A 17,010-nucleotide genomic window follows, 5' to 3' on the forward strand; every position below is an offset into this window, starting at 1 on the left:
GATCCAGAGGCGAGGATAGCCACGTGGTTCCCAGTGGCAACTGGTAACACAGCGACTGCTGAGTCAAAGCAGTTCTTCTTGGATCTAGACATAGCGAATTAAAAACGGGAATAGACTAAAAAGGGACACCTAGCCGGATTTATGTACGCCTTGCACGCCAGTGCTCGTGGCAACGGTGGTGATGTTTTCAATCATGTTCACCATGTCAACGGCCTCCCTCGCAATTCGCTACGTCACCAGCGCTTTCCTCATCAAGAAACTAGAACCCGATGTCGGTGGGTTATCCTTCACAGCTGGGAAGTCGGAACACGATACTCATGAGGCTGTCAGTATTAATCACGATTGCCTGGTTAATGGCTCTGGCCAACTTTCTCTCCGCTCTCTTCTGTATACCGCACGGGTGGGGCCAACATGCTTGGAATGTTACAATTCAAGACGCAACAAAATTGAATAGAGTGCGTTTTCCTTTTTCAGGCTGCTGGACATTGCTTACCCATGAATACCTAGTATCTACTACCAATCATGATAACATATGTCTGGTGCCCGGTGCTAACCAGACTGGCCATCCTCTCCGTTCTATACCGCATCGACCCATCTAGATGGTTCCGCATATCTGCATATGCTATCGCTTTTGCAGTCGTGGTGTATTCGGTAACGTTCACAGTCTTGCTCAGCGGTCCTTGCAATCCCATTAATGCCGGAGCCAACAATTGTTTGATCAATCTTGGCCTCGCTCAAGTGTTGCTAAGCATATTTTCGGACGTAGCTGTCATCATCTTGCCTATTCCCACGTTGTGGAAACTTCAAATGCCGTTCAGGAAGAAGATGTTGACAGGGGGGATACTGACTCTTGGGTCTGGGTACGTTGCATCTCATTCTGTCGACCGAATGTCTCGCTAATTGCCGTCGCAGAGTATTGTTGGCAACCATTGCCCGCGCCCCATACATGAAGCTCCTCGTTTCCAGTACCGACTTCACTCAGACAATGGCTGAGATAGGTGTGGTATCAGCACTGGAGCTGAATTTGGGCATCGTCTGCAACAACCTCATGCGTATGAAGCCGTTCATCAGCCGGTACTTCCCAAATCTCTTCATCAAGCTCGGATTGTCAACAAGAAATCTATCGAACATTCATGAGCAAATGTCACCCATTAACGTGGAAGTAGATAGGTCTTCTCACAGTTCCAAGATGCCAAACGTAGAGACGGAGATGGTCGAGGGGGCTCATCAGGAGTTTTATGGGATAGATACGGAAAGCAGATCCTTGGAGCTTGATAATAGGAGCACGAAGAGCATATTAGGATAGTAGATGGTGGTGCAACATATTCTAACGTAATTAATAAACGTCATTTGAAGCGGTAGACAATCTATGGCGCTCTGTGGCTGCTCTCTATAAATCTACTCTGCGTTTAGGGCATCGAGTCTCTCCCATCCTCATTATGCCAAAGCCTCTAGCACCTGTTTGCCGATTGCGATAACTTTTTCCTCCTCCAATCTTCCAGCTACAAGTTGGAGACTGATTGGTAGCCCATGCATAGTGTCGGCATCAACTAGTTATTGTCAGACACGAATATGACAAAAAATATCGGTGGCACACAATTAAACTCACATTCTTCGTTGATTGCCTTGCAAATTGGCCCCAAGGACTCGTACCCGGGGTCAATCCTGTCAATATTTTTGTCGACCGAGAATCCAGTTGCGAAAGAGATGGCTGAGTAGTCGAGGACGTTGTAAACACCAGTGTAACCGACTTTGATAATTAGCACCAGACCCTAGCAGTGTAGTGAAGGGGTAACAAACCATGCTGGAACTTTCCGTTCTTGACCGTGTTAAACGGAATAGTTGGGCAGAGAATGGCATCAATTCCGGCCTTGTTCCAACGGTCAAGATAGCGGTTCTGGAACTCAGTCCGCTCTAGGTGCAGTTGCCACATTTCGTAAGTTCCCAACTCCTTGGCGACGGCGTATGCTTCCATCTCTGGCCTGAACGGCTCTCCGGTACGCTCCAATTCCTTTCGAATCGCAAGACCTCCGTCTGCCACGAACATGCGTGCCAACAGATCATTTCCTTGCTTCTGGTCCACGGGGTCCCAGTCGATCAGCTCGTGGCCCGCAGCCTCCAACTTCTGTGCTGTTTCTCGCAGAGCGCGAGCTACTGGAGCTGTGGGCTTAACCATGCCATCGTGCCACATGACTGCAATTTTCAGCTTTTTTGGGAGCTCAACAGTTCTCCATGGAATCGGGAGGCATTTGGGGTCACGTAGCCACGGCTGTCCACTGACGACGCTCTTACTGTATAGCTCAACGTCGTGGAGGGTGCTCGCCAGCGGCCCGTTGACCGACTGTACCGCCTCTTGGCCGGGCATTCCGGAACGACAGTTGCGCACTGGGAATCGACCAGCGGATGGTCGGAGGGTGAAGATACCCGTGCATGCTGCAGGGATACGAAGAGATCCGCCTGTGTTGGGTTAAGACCATGATCATCAGGGATACTCAGGACAACACCTACCAATATCAGACCCGACGCCGAGAGGGCTGCCCTTCATAACAATGAGAGCAGACTCTCCACCCGAGCTTCCACCACTAGTTGTTTGCCTGTTTCGCGGGTTCATCGTTCGCCCAAAGACGTTGTTAACTGTCTCCGCGATCATCATGGCAGTGGGAACATTGGTCTTGACGTAAAACACGGCTCCGGCGTCCTCGAGCACCGCCGCGAGTGCAGAGTCGGCTTTAGCCGGGTTGCCAATGTGCGAGGCAAAGCCTACTGTAGCATCGAGGCCCTGGAGATTGAAGTTGTCCTTGAGCGAGATGGGCAGACCGTGCAAAGGTCCCACTGGCTTTCCTGTGCGTGCCAGATAAGCGTCCCGTTCTCGCGCAGTTGTGAGAGCACGGTCGAAGCAGGTCTCAGCCAGGCAGTTTGTCTGGTAATTGCGTCAATATGGCTTCTTCGGCGACGGTAGTCAAGCTGAGAACTCAGAGACTCACCAGCTGATGTGCCGCAGCAGCGCGCTTGCAGAAGGCCTTGGTGACATCCTCGGACTTGAGCTGCCCGGAAGCAAGTCTGGGGACCAACTCGGCAGCAGTCAAGTTTGTGATGGCGAGCTCCTCGGCTGTAAACCAGCCTGAAGTTTCCGGCCAGGCGGTCACGTCGTCTTGCGACTCTGGGGGAAGCAGTTGGGCAGGAATCAGCCACTCCTCGGGAATGGATGATTGCAGGTCCTGGCGCTTCTTCTCGCCAAGCTGCTTCCACGAGACAGGAGTCCCATTAGTCTTAGAAATGGCCATTTTGAACGATCTGCGTATGCTTGGCCGGCTTAACTAAGAGGTGGTCGAGCCTTGATTGTTATATAGGTTATCTTGCCCTTCCTTCTTCTTATCAAGCACCTGCAGCATCCGATGCCGGGTGGTTGAACTTGTGGATCGCGTGGATTGGCTCGCCGGTGGTCAGCCGATGGATGCAGGCGATTGAGGGGGAGTGGAGAAGATGGGAGAAATGATGGCTGGCTCCGGGAATAAAGAGATTGCCTTCCTATCTGAGTCAAGCGGCGCTCCTCTTCTGCCGTTACCCGATGTTGACCCTAGAATAAATAGGTTGCTTTCCTATCCAGGAAAGGTGTTCCGGTGTTTGCCCCGGAGAGAATACGGTCGAGCAGCATTAGAACACTTTCTTATCGAGGCAAAGCGCCCGCGGCTCCTCATTTGATTGCCGGTGCGAAACAAGGAGAGATTATGGGGTTTGGGATTAGATCACTTGCCTATCGAGGTTAAGCGTGTTTGCATCCTCTGGTGCTCAGACACGGCGACGCCTGATTGCCAGATCACCAGCAATGCAGCGGGCGTCTGTGGGCGATGGAACCATTGAATGCCGTTGACTTCTTTATCAAGCTGAAGATACAGCCGAAACATGGAAGATAAACTACGGAAGACGTCTACTGGTTTTAGATGAGGCCTCTTGTCCGCCACTTGTCTTCGCATCTCGCCAGGCTGCCCAGGTAGCGTGGAACACCTGCAAGATCGCAATCCAGCCAGTACGTGCGCACGGTAGCGCAATGCTGGGGTGTTGTTGAATTCATGCCTGCAAGGTACACGGGGGTAGCCAGGTGGATATGGAACGGCGACGATCGCGGTGTTGATGCGACCACCTCGCATATCCTGTTCACGGCGGATAGCATGGCCAAACGCCTAGGCTTTGGCGCTGCCTCTTTGTTGACTCTTTCAAGCACAGCAAGCGCCGCGGCACAGCGATTTGCGTTGGCGCATCGTTTCCAGGCTGTAGTGTCCGAGTCCAGCTGCAAAAGTTGATCCATGGCGCGAAGGCAGCTTCCCAGAGGATCGGAAGCCGCCTCGCCTTTTGCCACATCAACGAATAGTTGAAATGTATCAGCCGGGCATCCCACAGCGTCGAAAAAGCTGTCGTTCAATATTTCGCGATGCCAGTCGTCGAATATCAAATCCGTAGTCCCTCTCACGACGGTGCCCATTGTATCGTACCACACAAGCCGTGCCACAATCTCGGTCAATCCTGTCACACTCTGCGAGAGCTGGTCCAGTTGAGGCCGGCTTTGACAGTGACAATCCAGTAATGACCGCGCCCCGAATAGATGGCATTGCCATTCCCCAAACGCGCTGTCTGAGACTTCGAACACGGCAAACGCTGCAATGCCCAGAATCGCGAAAGGGTTTGCCGTCTGCAAGGCCTCGTTGAGTTCCATCAGGGCGGCCAGACGGTGACGCGCCACCTCCATCGACTCGGACGACCCCCCTTCAGTTAGCGCAGCGGTAGGACAACTCTCGATACGAGCCTGCATGAAGTCGTACAGGCGAGACACGAGTCGGATGGCTTCGGCGGAGAGATAGCGACCAGAGTCGGACCTACGCCCTTCGGCGGATTTTATGTGCTGACAGAATGCTGCGAGACGCAGGATGAAGCTGTTCTTCTCGGTAGGCAACGGATCGCTGTCGTTGTATGCGGCGTCGATCTGAATGCACGACGTCCTCTCCGCCTGGTCTGGTATTCCAGGATCCAACAGCGCACCCACTTCTGTCGGTACCGGAGTCTTGGGACGCGGCTGGGGTAAACTCCTCTGTCTTGGATTCGCGGATGCCGCCTTTTCCCCCGTCCAGACGACCCTCTGCGGATACCCTCCACACGCTAATCCGGCTTGCACGCAGGGAAGACATCGCGGGCGGTTGAGATCGCACTTGACGGCCCTCGTCTTGCAGGTGCGACAGTCCCTGTCCCTGCGCATTCCCCGCGGCTTTCCACGCCGCTGGGCTTTGGCTTCGGTGGACATGGTGGTCGGCGGTTGTGGTTGCTCTCGTGATGGCTTTCTAGGTCTCCAGACGTTACTCAATGAGTAGGTTGCTTGCTGGATGAATAGATTCCTTACTCGATAAATAGATTGCTTACTCAATGAGGAAGGGAAACAGGGACCATCACCACCTCAAGGGCGTATGGGGCAATTATAGACACGACGGTCCGGGGTTGCAGCGCAAGTTGACGTCTCCACTGATAAGTTCATCCGACTTCCCCGCAGATAGGATCTAGTTCTAAGTTAGCCCGAGTCGCCTGATCAAAATGCGGTATGCCTATCGGCCAGGGCAGTATCTTCAGCGCTAGTTACAAATGCAGATGGCGCGCTATCGCGTGGTGCCGTCAGGACAACTTCTTCCAACGTCCCGGTTGCGGAAGCCTCTGGGACTTGATAAGCCACGCTTCACACGCCGTTGATACAAATACCCACGACGATTCACCTCGAAAATGCCAATCCATCCATCACCGCACTCCCTCTCCTGGATCCAACCCACTGCAACCCTCAATTGTCTGTCGCAGCGCTCCTGTTGAGTCATCGCAATGGCAGGCTCCAAGATCCGCGACTACTTCCACGTCGACTACAAGCCCGGAGAGCGCGTGCTGGTTCAGAAAATCGACTTCTTCATTCTGACCTTTTGCTGTCTCAGCTACTTTGTCAACTATGTACGTCCAATCCGTGCCGATCCTCCTCCTTTGCAGGCTTTTTCCTAACCCCGCCCAGCTCGATCGCAGCAACCTCGCCAACGCCTATGTCTCTGGCATGAAGGATGAGCTTGGCTTCGTCGGAGACCAATTGAACATCATCAACACTTGCTTCACCGTTGGGTATGTGTCCCATCCAGATCCTGCGCTCTGTCGGGCCAGGGCACCACTCATTCGCGCTGCTAACGATCAATCAGCTATGTTTTGGGCCAGATCCCCTCCAACATCTCCCTGCACTATGTCAAGCCGCGCATCTGGTTTCCCTCGATGATGATCCTTTGGGGCGGCCTCACCATGGTCACCGCCTCGGTCCACAGCCCAAACGCCATCATGGCCATTCGCTTCTTCCAAGGCCTGTGCGAGGCTTCGACCTTTGTCGGCACACACTACATCCTCGGCGCGTGGTACACGGAACGCGAATTGGGCAAGAGAAGCGGCATCTTCACCGCATCTGGACTTGCAGGGACCTTGATCGGCGGCTTCATCCAGACGGGCATCAACCACAGCATGAACGGCCGCCACGGCCTCAGCGGATGGCGTTGGCTCTTCATCGTCGATGGCCTCCTCACCATCCCGGTTGCGACCTACGGCTTCTTCTTCTTCCCCGACACTCCCAACACTACCACGGCCTTTTACTTGACCGAGGATGAGCGAAAGCTGGCCATCTCTCGCGTGCCAGAGGTGAAAGAAGAGCGAACCAAGATTTCTCTGGGCTTCGCGAAGAAGGTTCTGACCTCCTGGTACTGGTGGGGATTTGTCGTCCTCTGGATCATTGCTGGTGAAACCGAGTCTTTCAGCACAAATGCCCTGCTCGCCCTCTTCATGCAGAGTCACCCGACCAACACGTACACCATTTCGCAGAAGAACAACTATCCCACCGGCGTCCCTGCGGTTGGCATCGTGTCCACCCTTTTCTGGGCCACATTGACTGATTTCCTCGGCGGAAAGCGCTATCTTGTTGGATACTGGATCGGCCTCACGGGAATCGCCACGTCAATCATGGTTCTCGTGGCATCGCAGAACCCGACGAATCCTACATCAACCACCATCACCTTTGTGGCCTACTACTGGGCTGGATCGGTCTATGCCTGTCAAGCCACCTTTTTCGCATGGTGCAACGACGCCATGCGCTTCGAGGATGGCCTCTTCCGCGGAGTAGTCCTGGCCGGCATGAATCTGGGGAGCAACTCTGTCAACGCTTGGTGGAGCATTATTTTCTACGGTGCCTCCATGGCGCCTTGGTTTAAGGTAAATTACACTATCCCCACTGCTACCCCGAAATATTTCTCACATTTAATCTAGCGCGGCATGTGGGCTATGATTGCTTGCTCGATTGCTTTGATTGTGTGGAGTGCAGGTCTATCCTTCCTAGCTCACAAGAACATCAAGCGGCGAGTCATTGAGGCTCGAGATGAGACCAATGAAATAGTTCAGAATAAGGTAGACGACAAGGAGGAGATCTAAACGAGGGACGATTCATTTCAGTAGATGCTAGAGATTTTTACATGTTCGTACACTAAAATCTCGACTGGAGATTCCAACAGGAGTCCTCGAGCATATCATTCATGACCAGAAGCTTCACATCACCACTTACACCAACTTTGAGACTACATATAAATCTCGGATATTTCAAGGAAATGTCTATAATTCTATTCATCTTTGAAGCTTATATATGCCGAACTGAATGTTATGAACAGTTTTTGCTACTGATATTATTCCTACACCTTCTCCCTACCCTGCACCCCAAAGAACTACTTTTCTGAGATCCCATTATGCCATCACTTGCCTTTTCTTGGCTGGCATAGCTGGTGTTTACAACCTTGGCAGCAAATGGCGGCTCTAATCATTAATAATACGATTTTCAAGGAAAGCTTACTGCAGCATTTGCTGCATCGCGTTGAGCCTATAGCTCTCTCTGCGCTCCATCAACTCGGAATGTCGTCCGCTGTCGACAATCTGGCCGCCCTCGACGACAAAGATGACGTCGGCCTTTTGCACGGTATGCAGTCGGTGGGTGATGGCCAGTACTGTTGTGCCTCGCGACGCCCTCTCGAGACCCTGTTGAAGCGCGGCCTCGCTGGCGGCATCCAAGGCGCTGGTGCTCTCGTCGAGGAGTAGTAGGCGAGGGCGGCGAACAAGAGCGCGGGCGATGGCAAGGCGCTGTCTCTGACCACCTGACAAACGAGAAGCAGAAGGGCCGCACTCAGTGTCGTATCCTTCGGGGAGTTCTGCGATCACGTCGTGGATGTTTGCCAAGCGGCAAGCCTCTTCGATCTCGGCATCAGTCGCCTCGTGGCCTGGCAGAGCACCTAATCCCACGTTGAATCGCACGCTACCATCGAAGAGAGCGGGCTCTTGAGGTACCAGGGCAATCGTATCGCGGAATGAAACAGGGAGCTTTCCAATGTCGCGGTCGTCAATGACAACGGCACCATCGGTGGGTTCATACAGCCGCTGCACAATGTTCATAATGGTAGACTTGCCGGCTCCAGAGGGACCCACGAGGCCACAGAACTGGTTAGGTGGCAGAGTGAAAGAGACATTGTCGAGGATGGTGACGTCCGGACGGCTCGGGTAGGCGAAAGAGACATTCTTGAAGGCCACCTTTGAGCCACCGCGGCGTTGGTTATCTTCGGGGCTACCGGTCTTTGCTTCTCCAGCAGCCTCGACATCGTCACCGGCCTTGGAGGGATCTGTGCCAGGCTTGCCAGTGTGGGTGCTGGATCCCATATCGACGACCGTCATGACGCGAGACAAGGCGAGGCGAGCACGAGAGAACTCCGGAGCAAGAGAGAACATACTGCTCCAGAGCTGGGCACTCGTCAACATGGCTACGAGGATAATGAGGAAGTCTTTTTGCGTGTATTCTCCCTTCATCATGAGCTGCGAGCCCCACCAGTAAGCCAAAGCGTTGACGAAGGTGCCAGTAGAGTAGGATATGGCGAGCCAGATGTTGGTAGAGACGGAAGCACGCACAACCTGCTTGCGCGGGGGCTTCAGCAGGCGCTCAAAGGAATCCATGTACTCCTTCTCGAGAGACAGAGTAGCCACGGTCTTGATGGACTGGATGGCCTCGGTGGCGAGCGACGTGGCAGTAGAAAAGGCCGAGCGGTGACGCTCCTCGTAACGCGCCAACATGCGCAGCTGCATAAAGCCAGAGCCTAGCAGGAGGGGGACAGTTACTAAACACACCAAGGCAATCTTCCAGGCGAAGATGTGCGAGATGATGATGGCAATGACGACGTTGATGCAGATGGCGAAGACGGTACCGAAGGTCGACCCGCTAAAGGCGCCAACCGCCATGCTGTCCTTGGTGATGATGGACAGCAGCGAGGTCGGAGTGCGACCTTCAGACTCGTGCCAATGTATGCGCTGCTCCAGAAGGGAGCGAAACGAGAGCACACGCAGGTTGTAGAGGAGTCTCTCGGCGATGATGCCGAATCCCCACCAGGCGAAGAAGTTGGCAATCAGCTCGATGCCCGCAAGCATGAAGTAGAGCCCGGCGAAGAACCGGCCCATGGATCGGATCTTGTCGATGGTGTTCTCGCAGGGGTTGAGAGCGCCGACGGTGAAGCCAAAGATCATACCCGCGCCGGAAAAGGTGGCTCCGACGAAGATGGCGGCGATGATGGCGACGACACACCAGCCGAGGGATGGTCGGATCAACCAGCCGAGACCCTTCATGACGGAACTGAATGGCTTGATGACGTCTAGCTCTTCATCTTTGGGCTCCTCATTGGCGTTGTCACCGTCCTTGTCCGCAGAAGTCTCGCCGTCGACAGCTTGCTTGGTCTCAGAGATTTCAGCCTTCTCGCTCACATGGACGTCCGTCTTGAGGGTCGACGCGTCGAACGAGTCGCCCGAGACAGATCCTGCGTCGGGACTGCCAGCAGAGCCAACGGATTGCAGCTTAGCCATGCGGTGGAATTCACCATCTTCCTTGGCCATGAGATCGGCGTAGGTGCCCTGTTCGACGACGCGACCAGCCTGCATGACGACAATGTTGTCAGCGTTGCGAATGGTTGAGAGACGGTGGGCAATGGAGATGATGGTCCGCTGCTCGGCGGCGGCCCGCTCGACGGCGAGCTGGATTCTCTTTTCGCTGGCAGAATCAAGAGACGCAGTGGCCTCATCAAGAACGAGGATTTCGGGATCACGGATCAGGGCGCGAGCAAGTGCAATTCGCTGTCGCTGGCCACCACTCACGAGAGAGCCACTGGGGCCTGCAGAAGTTCCGTAGCCAGACTCGAGACGCTCGATGAAGCTGGCGGCATCGGCCTGCTCTGCAGCGTGGCGGATCAAGTTGGCGAGTTCAGCAAACTCGGGGCCCAGAGAAGCAGCCGAAGAGAGCGCGTCCTTGCCGCTGGTGGCCAGCTTCGCAAGTTCGGGGCCGCTGAGGAGAGCCTTCAAATGCTGGTGAGCAGGCTTGGGCGAGTTGACGAGTCCAAGGGCGATGTTCTCCAGGATCGAGCGGTCGAGAAGCGAGGGTTCCTGCTGGACAAAACTGATGAAGCTTCGGGCAGACCTGACGTTGAGTTCGCGCATGTCATGACCTTCAAGCTCGACTGTGCCCTCTGTGGGATCGTGGAGACGCGCAATAAGAGCCGCAATGGTCGACTTGCCACTACCGGAGAGACCGACGATGGCCGTGTACTTTCCAGCGGGGAATTCCAGGTCGACATTCTGCAAGACAGGTTGGCCCGCTCGCGATGCGTACTCGAACGAGACGTTGCGGAAGGCGATGGACTTTGCCGTGCCCGACGGGAGAACAAGTCCGGCGTCAGATGTGCCGTCGATGGCAGACGGAGCCTCGATGTCCTCCATGAGACGATGGTAAGCGGCGACGGCACCTCCCAGGAAAGGAAGAGTGGGAGCAATTCCTCCCAGCATGACACAAGAGTCGACGAGGAGGTAGACGATGGCGTAGATCTGACCAACAGTGGCGCTACCGTCATTCCGCTCCGCCGCGTCGGCGATGCGGATACTTCCCTGCCAAAAGGCCAGAGCATTTCCCGAGTAGGTAATGAAGTAGAGCATACCGGTCTGGACGGCGGCAATGGCGGCCTTTTTCGTGGCGAACTTGCGAGCGCGCGCCATGTGATGAGCGAACTTGGCCTCGAGACGAGGGGCCGCGCCAAAGGACTGGACAACGGCGACGTGCTCGAGAGCCTCAGAGGCAATGGACGAGGCCAAAGCAGCCTCCGTGTTCTGGCGCTCAAAGAACTTGCCCAGGTATTTGCCGCCGACGATGCCCGAGATCAGGAACGCGGGCAGCATGCAGATCAGGATACCGGCGAGGCGCGGCTGCTGCGAGAAGGCGATGACGAAGACGGTGATGAAGAAGCTGATGGTCGTGATGATGTTGCCAACCTTTTCCGAGGTACCGGCCTGGACCGCCGTGATATCGCCATGAAGGCGGCTCGAGACTTGGCCAGAGGCGCCGCGCGTGTCGAAGAAGGCCGGCGGCTGGCGCAGCAGAGCCGAGACGTAGCGGGTGCGCAGGCGTTGAGCAAGGCGCTGGCTGATGATGTTCCAGCACGTCAAGTGGCAGTAGATGAGCACCAGGGCGATTGCGCCGATCCACGCCGTCGTGATGACCTTGTCGTTGATGCTCTTCTCGTACTGGAACGGGTCGATGTTGGGCGTGTCGGCCGCACATGTGGCGCTGTTGAAGTTGTCGATGAGCTGACCAAACAGGACGCCCATCAAGGGGAACGGAACTCCGGCTCCAGCAGCGCTGAGGGTGCCCACGATGATGAGGCCAATGTCAACCCATGTTGGCTGGGCGGCAAAGAGCAGCTGAAAGTAGGCAAAGGCGCCTTTGATAGACTGAAAACATGGTTAGATTGGAGTTCACATCTTCTCTTTTCCACATCAAAGCCACTAGAAGCCCAGAACAGAGGATGGTAAACTCACCGACAATGCGCCCTCCTTGACTGGAGCATCGGTGTTGGCGACGGCGGTTTGCTCCGGAGACTGTTGTTTGTCCTCGGCCGGCTTTTCGCTAACCGCCTTTTCGGGTTCGGCCGCCATGGCTATGGTTCCTGCTTCAATTCCCGGTTGAGGACAGGGGGCGGCAAGCTAACTCGTCGGCCGATCTATCTCTCCAGAGATAGCGACGCGACGGAACAAGATGCCGTGGGAAAGAGTGAGGTGACTACTTGTGAGGGTAGTCGGCAAGATCCTCTGAGCCGAGGAACGGAAAGAAAAGAGAGGGAAGAAAACAGCAAGTGGAGGCATCCGAGGCGCGTACCGCTGTATACATCATCACACAGCACTTGGCAGAGGGGCCGATGTAGGAGTACCCTGGGCAAACTGGTTTACTATGCAGGTAATTGACGTGGGTAGCTTCGGCATGGATCTACACGAGGAATATACTATGCTACGTAGTATCCCAATTACCAACAAGCCGGAACAGCATTGGATCGGGCGTGGGGTGAAGCAGTTAGTCATGTAAATACCGCATGAAGTCGGCGGCGTGGCAACGGCCCACCGGTCCCAAAGGTTCACGGGCAGAGAAATAAGGCAAAGGGAAATCAGGGACAGGATCGGCGGGTATTAACATGTGGCAACTATTCAGGGGCGGTGGAGTGGGCGAGGGAAGAGAGCAGAGGGTGGCATTGCAGCTGGAGGACGACGGCGTGCGAGACCAGGCCAACAGGGGCATGGACAAAGCAGCCAGCCCTAGCCAAGAGAAACAGAAGCCAAAGTGGGGTGACAAATTTTTCTGCATATCGGGAGAAACATGCAAGGAGCTGCAATGATCGTCAGCAAATCCTGAGACGTCCTCCGATCCGAAAGGAGCCAAGGCTCGGCTTGCGAGCGGGGGACGGGTAGGGTGGTGATGGGGGGGCCGGGATCAGATAAGATGGTCTGATTGATGGCAAGATTAGATCGCCGAGCTTCTGCCCAGACGCAGGGAAGCATGCAGAAGTGCAGAAGAGTGCAGAAGAGTGCAGCGGCGGGAAAAGAAACAGCCGACCCGGTAGGTGAGCGGGTACTCTCCATCCGTACGCAGGCAGTGCATATGTGCCTCCGCCCGGGATGTGTCAAGACACCAGGATCAGATAAGATTAAGACGGGACGAAGGTTGACAGATCGTCGCAGGCCCAACTCATGCTGTGGGAATGAGCGAAAAACGGCGAGGGATTAACGACCGAACTCGGCTTGTCGGCGTGGGGTCCATGATCAGATAAGATGCGCTGATGGAGGAGCCAACAGCCAACAGAACCTCGTGTGCCGCCAAGCAACGCGCGCTCAGCGCCAAGTGTAAGCAGGCATGAACTGCAATGTCGTAGACAGAATGGAGAAGGGATTGGCCACGCAACGAGTTTGCTAGAAGCACGCCAAATCAAAAGAGGTGCGATCGGCTGCCAAGCTTCTGCGCCAAGTCCGGGCCAAGGTGGGATTGTCGGTTTGACAGCCCAACTGGGACTGCCATGTGGGCACCGGTTACTCTCCCACATTCCAGGCCATCCCGGCTTCATTCTCAGTGAGGCCCTTGGAGTGATAATAGAGTAAGAATAGAGTAAAGCGGACGGTGGGGGGCACGTCCGGTTGACGCCAGACCGGGCGGCGTAGCTCCGGCGAGACAACCGGCGTCGGGGCCGAGACACGGAAGACACGACCGCATCGGGCCAAATACTGCCACAAGGCTCAAGTCTACGGAGCATTTTGCACAACGTAGCCCTGTTTGAACACTGCCGTGACGGCAGACGCTGACTAGCCTGCTAGTGTCCGCTGTGATTGAGAATCCTCATCCACGGCCGCCCAATTGGACGCCTCCCACACCCCAGCCCCGGATCCCACGTCGACTAGATCAGGCATATCTGGCCTAAACGAGCTTTAGCTTGTGCTAGGGACTGCCGCGGCGGGAGTGGCTGGAGTGGCTCACGAGTGCCGGGTTGTGGGTGGGTTCAGGGCTGCATGGGTCTTGCCAGAGGACTCGCTGTCTGTCCCGCCGGCAGTGGTTTGAATTTTTGGGGGTTTTTCTCATTGCAGACATCCAACGTGGTTCGTTCGACGGTGTGAGGGGATTACGCCGCAGGTATCTCATTGCCTCTTGGTAAAACCCGCCACTACTTCCAGCAACCAAGTCAACGTAGAGCATCTCATTCAAACTCGACCTCGGGCCGTTGCGGTATTTTCGCAATTCCCATCATCTTCTCTAGCCACTCCGTACTAAGAACCATATAATTGAATTTCAATCTAGGGTAGAGCCACGTCATTCCCAAGGCGCTAGCAAACATAGTTCACATGCCATATGCCATAGTGAAATCCCATCCTCCCAAATCAATCCGGGAATGGCAACCCGCGCGCCCATCACACCACATGCAGTAGGGAGTCCGTCAATCATTCGACTTGGCGCCTTGGAGCCAGCAAGCGCTGGGATCATCGCCGGGGTTGCTTGCCAACCAACAACGACGACTGGTGGCGTGAAAGCGGGCCAGCCTCCTATGATACGCGGAGCCGGCATCTGCATTGTAGGGCTTGGCGTGGATAGCAGGTGGATTAATCCACTCAATAGGCACAAACCGAGATATCCATTGGACCATGTGGAGGATGGGACATCACGCGGCTTAACCCACTCTATCTACATACTCGAAAGGTGCGTTGGATAATCCCCGGGATGGAACATCACGCGGCCTACTCCACTAAACAGGCATTCGACCGAACAGCCGAAATAACAAGTTACATTGGCCAAAGTTGTGTGAATTAACCTGTCAAATAGGCTTGTCCAATCGGATCCTGATGGCCTCCACGCCCCGCCACTTTGTTACCCAACCTAAAGAACACTGCAACACTATCTGGCTCATGCTACATTGCACAAGTTGTGAGGAGATATGATTTTATCAACTCTGCCCTCGCTTTTGGGTGCATAAAAACGTCCTCGATTCACTGGACGGCAAAGGGAGTCATTCATTACAAGCCGCTATTCAGGCCTGCTGTGGTGCTGCCAATACAACGATTATCCCGCTTTGATGCCTCATATGCCTCTTGCGGAAACGATCTGCGACCCCCGTGTATGAGCCAAGCCGCCGGATGGTCCCTGGTGCCAACCGCATTCATCCACTAAGAGTGCTCATCTTTGTGGCTGTGCCCCTTGGCAGCATAACTCGCTCTTCGTCCAAGCGTAGACTCTCGGAGCGAATGCATGGCAGGCATGGCGGGTATCGAGCCAAGTATTATGCCGGGTATCGTGCACACATGTGCATGCTACTGCTACTGCCAATGGTAGCATTGCATCCTTCTCACTGATACAATCGTTGGATTCTCCGCGAAGCTCGTCACAGACCTGGTCTCAGACCTGGTCTGGGATGGTAGGGTCATGGCGGGAAGAGATCTGCAAGTCTCACTACTACGTATTATCATTGATTACCCTGGTGCCCTGTGTGAGTATATAAGAAGGGGAGCACCGTGGAGAAATGCCCAGGAGAACAGCACCGGCACAACTACACACACAATAATACTCACAACTATCCTCCTCAATCCCGCCCACCATGAGCCAGTCGACGTTGACCACCGCCCGTCTTGAGATGGTGCCTCTAGGGCGCGAACATGGCGACTTCCTCTACCAGCTAGACGCGAACCCCGATGTCATGAAGTACATTGGATACGGCAAGCCACTGACGGCCGAAGAGTCCGGAATCGTCCTCAACCATCTGCTCGACACGGCCATGCCCGGATCTGGGCTTGGAACCTGGGCCGGCTTTGCAGGAGGCGAATTCGTCGGCTGGTGGGTGCTCGCGCCCAGCCAAAGCGATGACACACCACCGAAACTGCTCCAAGAGCGCACCATCTTCGGCTTCCGAATTGCCCCGAACTTCTGGGGCAAGGGGTTCGCCAAGGAGGGCTCCCGCGAGCTGCTGAAGCATGGGTTCCAGGACTTGGGCGTGAAGGAGGTGTTTGGAGACACCATGGCCGTCAACGCGGGCTCCCGAGCGACGATGGCGACGTGCGGATTGAGGCATGTCCGGACTTTCCACAACCAGTACGACAACCCCCCGCCCGGCATTGAAGAGGGTGAGGTGGAATACCGGATTACCAAGGATGAATGGTTGGCGCTGCGGAAGTAGGGACGGATTTAGACGACGATGACGACGGGTGTAGTAGACAAATGTAGTTTTAGCCAATACCAGCCTTTGCAGCATTCTATGTAAAAGATGCCGGGGTATCTATCTGTTTGAAAAAAAAAGCATTGCAGCAGTCTTACGAATTTGCCTGTATATTTTCCGAACGGTTACACGTTTCAGCGCGGTAGCCGTGGAAATAACAACTGCGCTGTATCACGGTGGCGACAATCCCAACATCAGTTTTCCTCGGTGGCAGCACCGGGATATGGCGCACGGAGGAACCCGCGTCGATCGAGCACGCAATTAATTGCTGGGTGTGTTCTTACGGAGTATTCGTAGCCAAGTGACAAGTTGTGGCTGACCCAGTCTGACCCAGTCTAACCCAGGCCCTGTTCTATCTGGAAATCCCTGCTCAATATGGCTTAGTCGGTGTTGGTTCGACGACTGGCTACCACTGGCTGCTACGTAGTACTCTCGGGGTGAGGCTATCCCGAGGCGACTCTGATCCCCGAGACATTCAGGGGTCCCTTGGTCACTCCTTGGCAACCCACGAACCATTGTTGCAGCCACGTAACGCGCGAGGAGCGTTACGTACATGGTTGTGAATGGTCCGATCTAATCAATCGTGGAATCAGATTAGATCAAAATTTTCACATCACGCCGGGTTCACGTCGCCGAGCAGCGTGTGACTCGTGATTGTGCCCAGGGTTTTACCTATTCCCACTCTAGGGTTTGACTTATTGCGTAGTACTACTTACTACTCGGCTACTCGTCTTGCCAAGGGCATTTGTCCACCGGCCGAACTCGGACGTACCCCACGCCTTTCCCACTTGTAACCTGATGCTGGATTAATGGCCCCCGTTATTCCTGCAGACATGGCCCTTTTGGGAATCGTTGGTCACCATCGCGGCATTCTGCGCCA

The 17,010-nt window shown here is 54.9% G+C and overlaps 6 protein-coding genes across 6 annotated transcripts; 3 read left to right on the top strand and 3 right to left on the bottom strand.

Annotated features, from left to right (window-relative positions):
- Window positions 1–148: 148 nt before the first annotated feature.
- Window positions 149–1,306, top strand: BGZ61DRAFT_344907 (uncharacterized protein; the record flags this gene model as incomplete). Its single annotated transcript, XM_046239743.1, has 4 exons — window positions 149–275; window positions 331–455; window positions 508–860; window positions 913–1,306. Coding segments are annotated over 4 exons (999 nt in total), but the record flags the coding sequence as incomplete, so codon positions are not given.
- Window positions 1,307–1,311: 5 nt separating this feature from the next.
- Window positions 1,312–3,439, bottom strand: BGZ61DRAFT_414710 (acetamidase). The gene is made up of 5 exons (XM_046243332.1): window positions 2,985–3,439; window positions 2,509–2,920; window positions 1,801–2,457; window positions 1,610–1,750; window positions 1,312–1,550 (listed from the first exon to the last, which is right to left on the bottom strand). Exons 1-5 carry the CDS (start codon window positions 3,282–3,284, stop codon window positions 1,438–1,440), a joined length of 1,623 nt encoding a protein of 540 aa, XP_046108977.1. The 5' UTR covers window positions 3,285–3,439; the 3' UTR covers window positions 1,312–1,437.
- A 435-nt stretch (window positions 3,440–3,874) lies between these two features.
- On the bottom strand, window positions 3,875–5,481 carry BGZ61DRAFT_515304 (uncharacterized protein). Its single transcript, XM_046252238.1, has 2 exons — window positions 5,390–5,481; window positions 3,875–5,336 (listed from the first exon to the last, which is right to left on the bottom strand). Exon 2 carries the CDS (start codon window positions 5,291–5,293, stop codon window positions 3,938–3,940), a length of 1,356 nt encoding a protein of 451 aa, XP_046108978.1. The 5' UTR covers window positions 5,294–5,336; window positions 5,390–5,481; the 3' UTR covers window positions 3,875–3,937.
- Window positions 5,482–5,853: 372 nt separating this feature from the next.
- On the top strand, window positions 5,854–7,479 carry BGZ61DRAFT_344953 (major facilitator superfamily domain-containing protein; the record flags this gene model as incomplete). Its single annotated transcript, XM_046239746.1, has 4 exons — window positions 5,854–5,976; window positions 6,035–6,138; window positions 6,213–7,263; window positions 7,318–7,479. 4 exons carry the CDS (start codon window positions 5,854–5,856, stop codon window positions 7,477–7,479), a joined length of 1,440 nt encoding a protein of 479 aa, XP_046108979.1.
- Window positions 7,480–7,887: 408 nt separating this feature from the next.
- Window positions 7,888–12,048, bottom strand: BGZ61DRAFT_529384 (P-loop containing nucleoside triphosphate hydrolase protein; the record flags this gene model as incomplete). Its single annotated transcript, XM_046253392.1, has 2 exons — window positions 7,888–11,844; window positions 11,932–12,048. The coding sequence occupies 2 exons, from the start codon at window positions 12,046–12,048 to the stop codon at window positions 7,888–7,890; spliced, it is 4,074 nt and encodes a 1,357-aa protein (XP_046108980.1).
- Window positions 12,049–15,402: 3,354 nt separating this feature from the next.
- On the top strand, window positions 15,403–16,221 carry BGZ61DRAFT_445888 (acyl-CoA N-acyltransferase). The gene has a single exon (XM_046245146.1). It carries the CDS (start codon window positions 15,516–15,518, stop codon window positions 16,089–16,091), a length of 576 nt encoding a protein of 191 aa, XP_046108981.1. The 5' UTR covers window positions 15,403–15,515; the 3' UTR covers window positions 16,092–16,221.
- The last annotated feature ends 789 nt before the right edge of the window (window positions 16,222–17,010 follow it).

The sequence above is a fragment of the Ilyonectria robusta genome, assembly GCF_021365365.1.
Source record: "Ilyonectria robusta strain PMI_751 chromosome Unknown BGZ61scaffold_4, whole genome shotgun sequence".
Classification (NCBI taxonomy): Eukaryota; Fungi; Ascomycota; class Sordariomycetes; order Hypocreales; family Nectriaceae; genus Ilyonectria; species Ilyonectria robusta.

Bases quoted from the DNA above. Each gene is read 5' to 3' on its own strand.
- BGZ61DRAFT_445888 (XM_046245146.1), top strand. From the start codon at position 15,516: ATGAGCCAGTCGACGTTGACCACCGCCCGTCTTGAGATGGTGCCTCTA.
- BGZ61DRAFT_414710 (XM_046243332.1), bottom strand. From the start codon at position 3,284: ATGGCCATTTCTAAGACTAATGGGACTCCTGTCTCGTGGAAGCAGCTT. The intron at 2,458-2,508 runs GTAGGTGTTGTC...AACCCAACACAG, and splicing joins CGGCGTCGGGTCTGATATTG to GCGGATCTCTTCGTATCCCT. The intron at 1,751-1,800 runs GTTTGTTACCCC...TAATTATCAAAG, and splicing joins GAACGGAAAGTTCCAGCATG to TCGGTTACACTGGTGTTTAC.
- BGZ61DRAFT_515304 (XM_046252238.1), bottom strand. From the start codon at position 5,293: ATGTCCACCGAAGCCAAAGCCCAGCGGCGTGGAAAGCCGCGGGGAATG.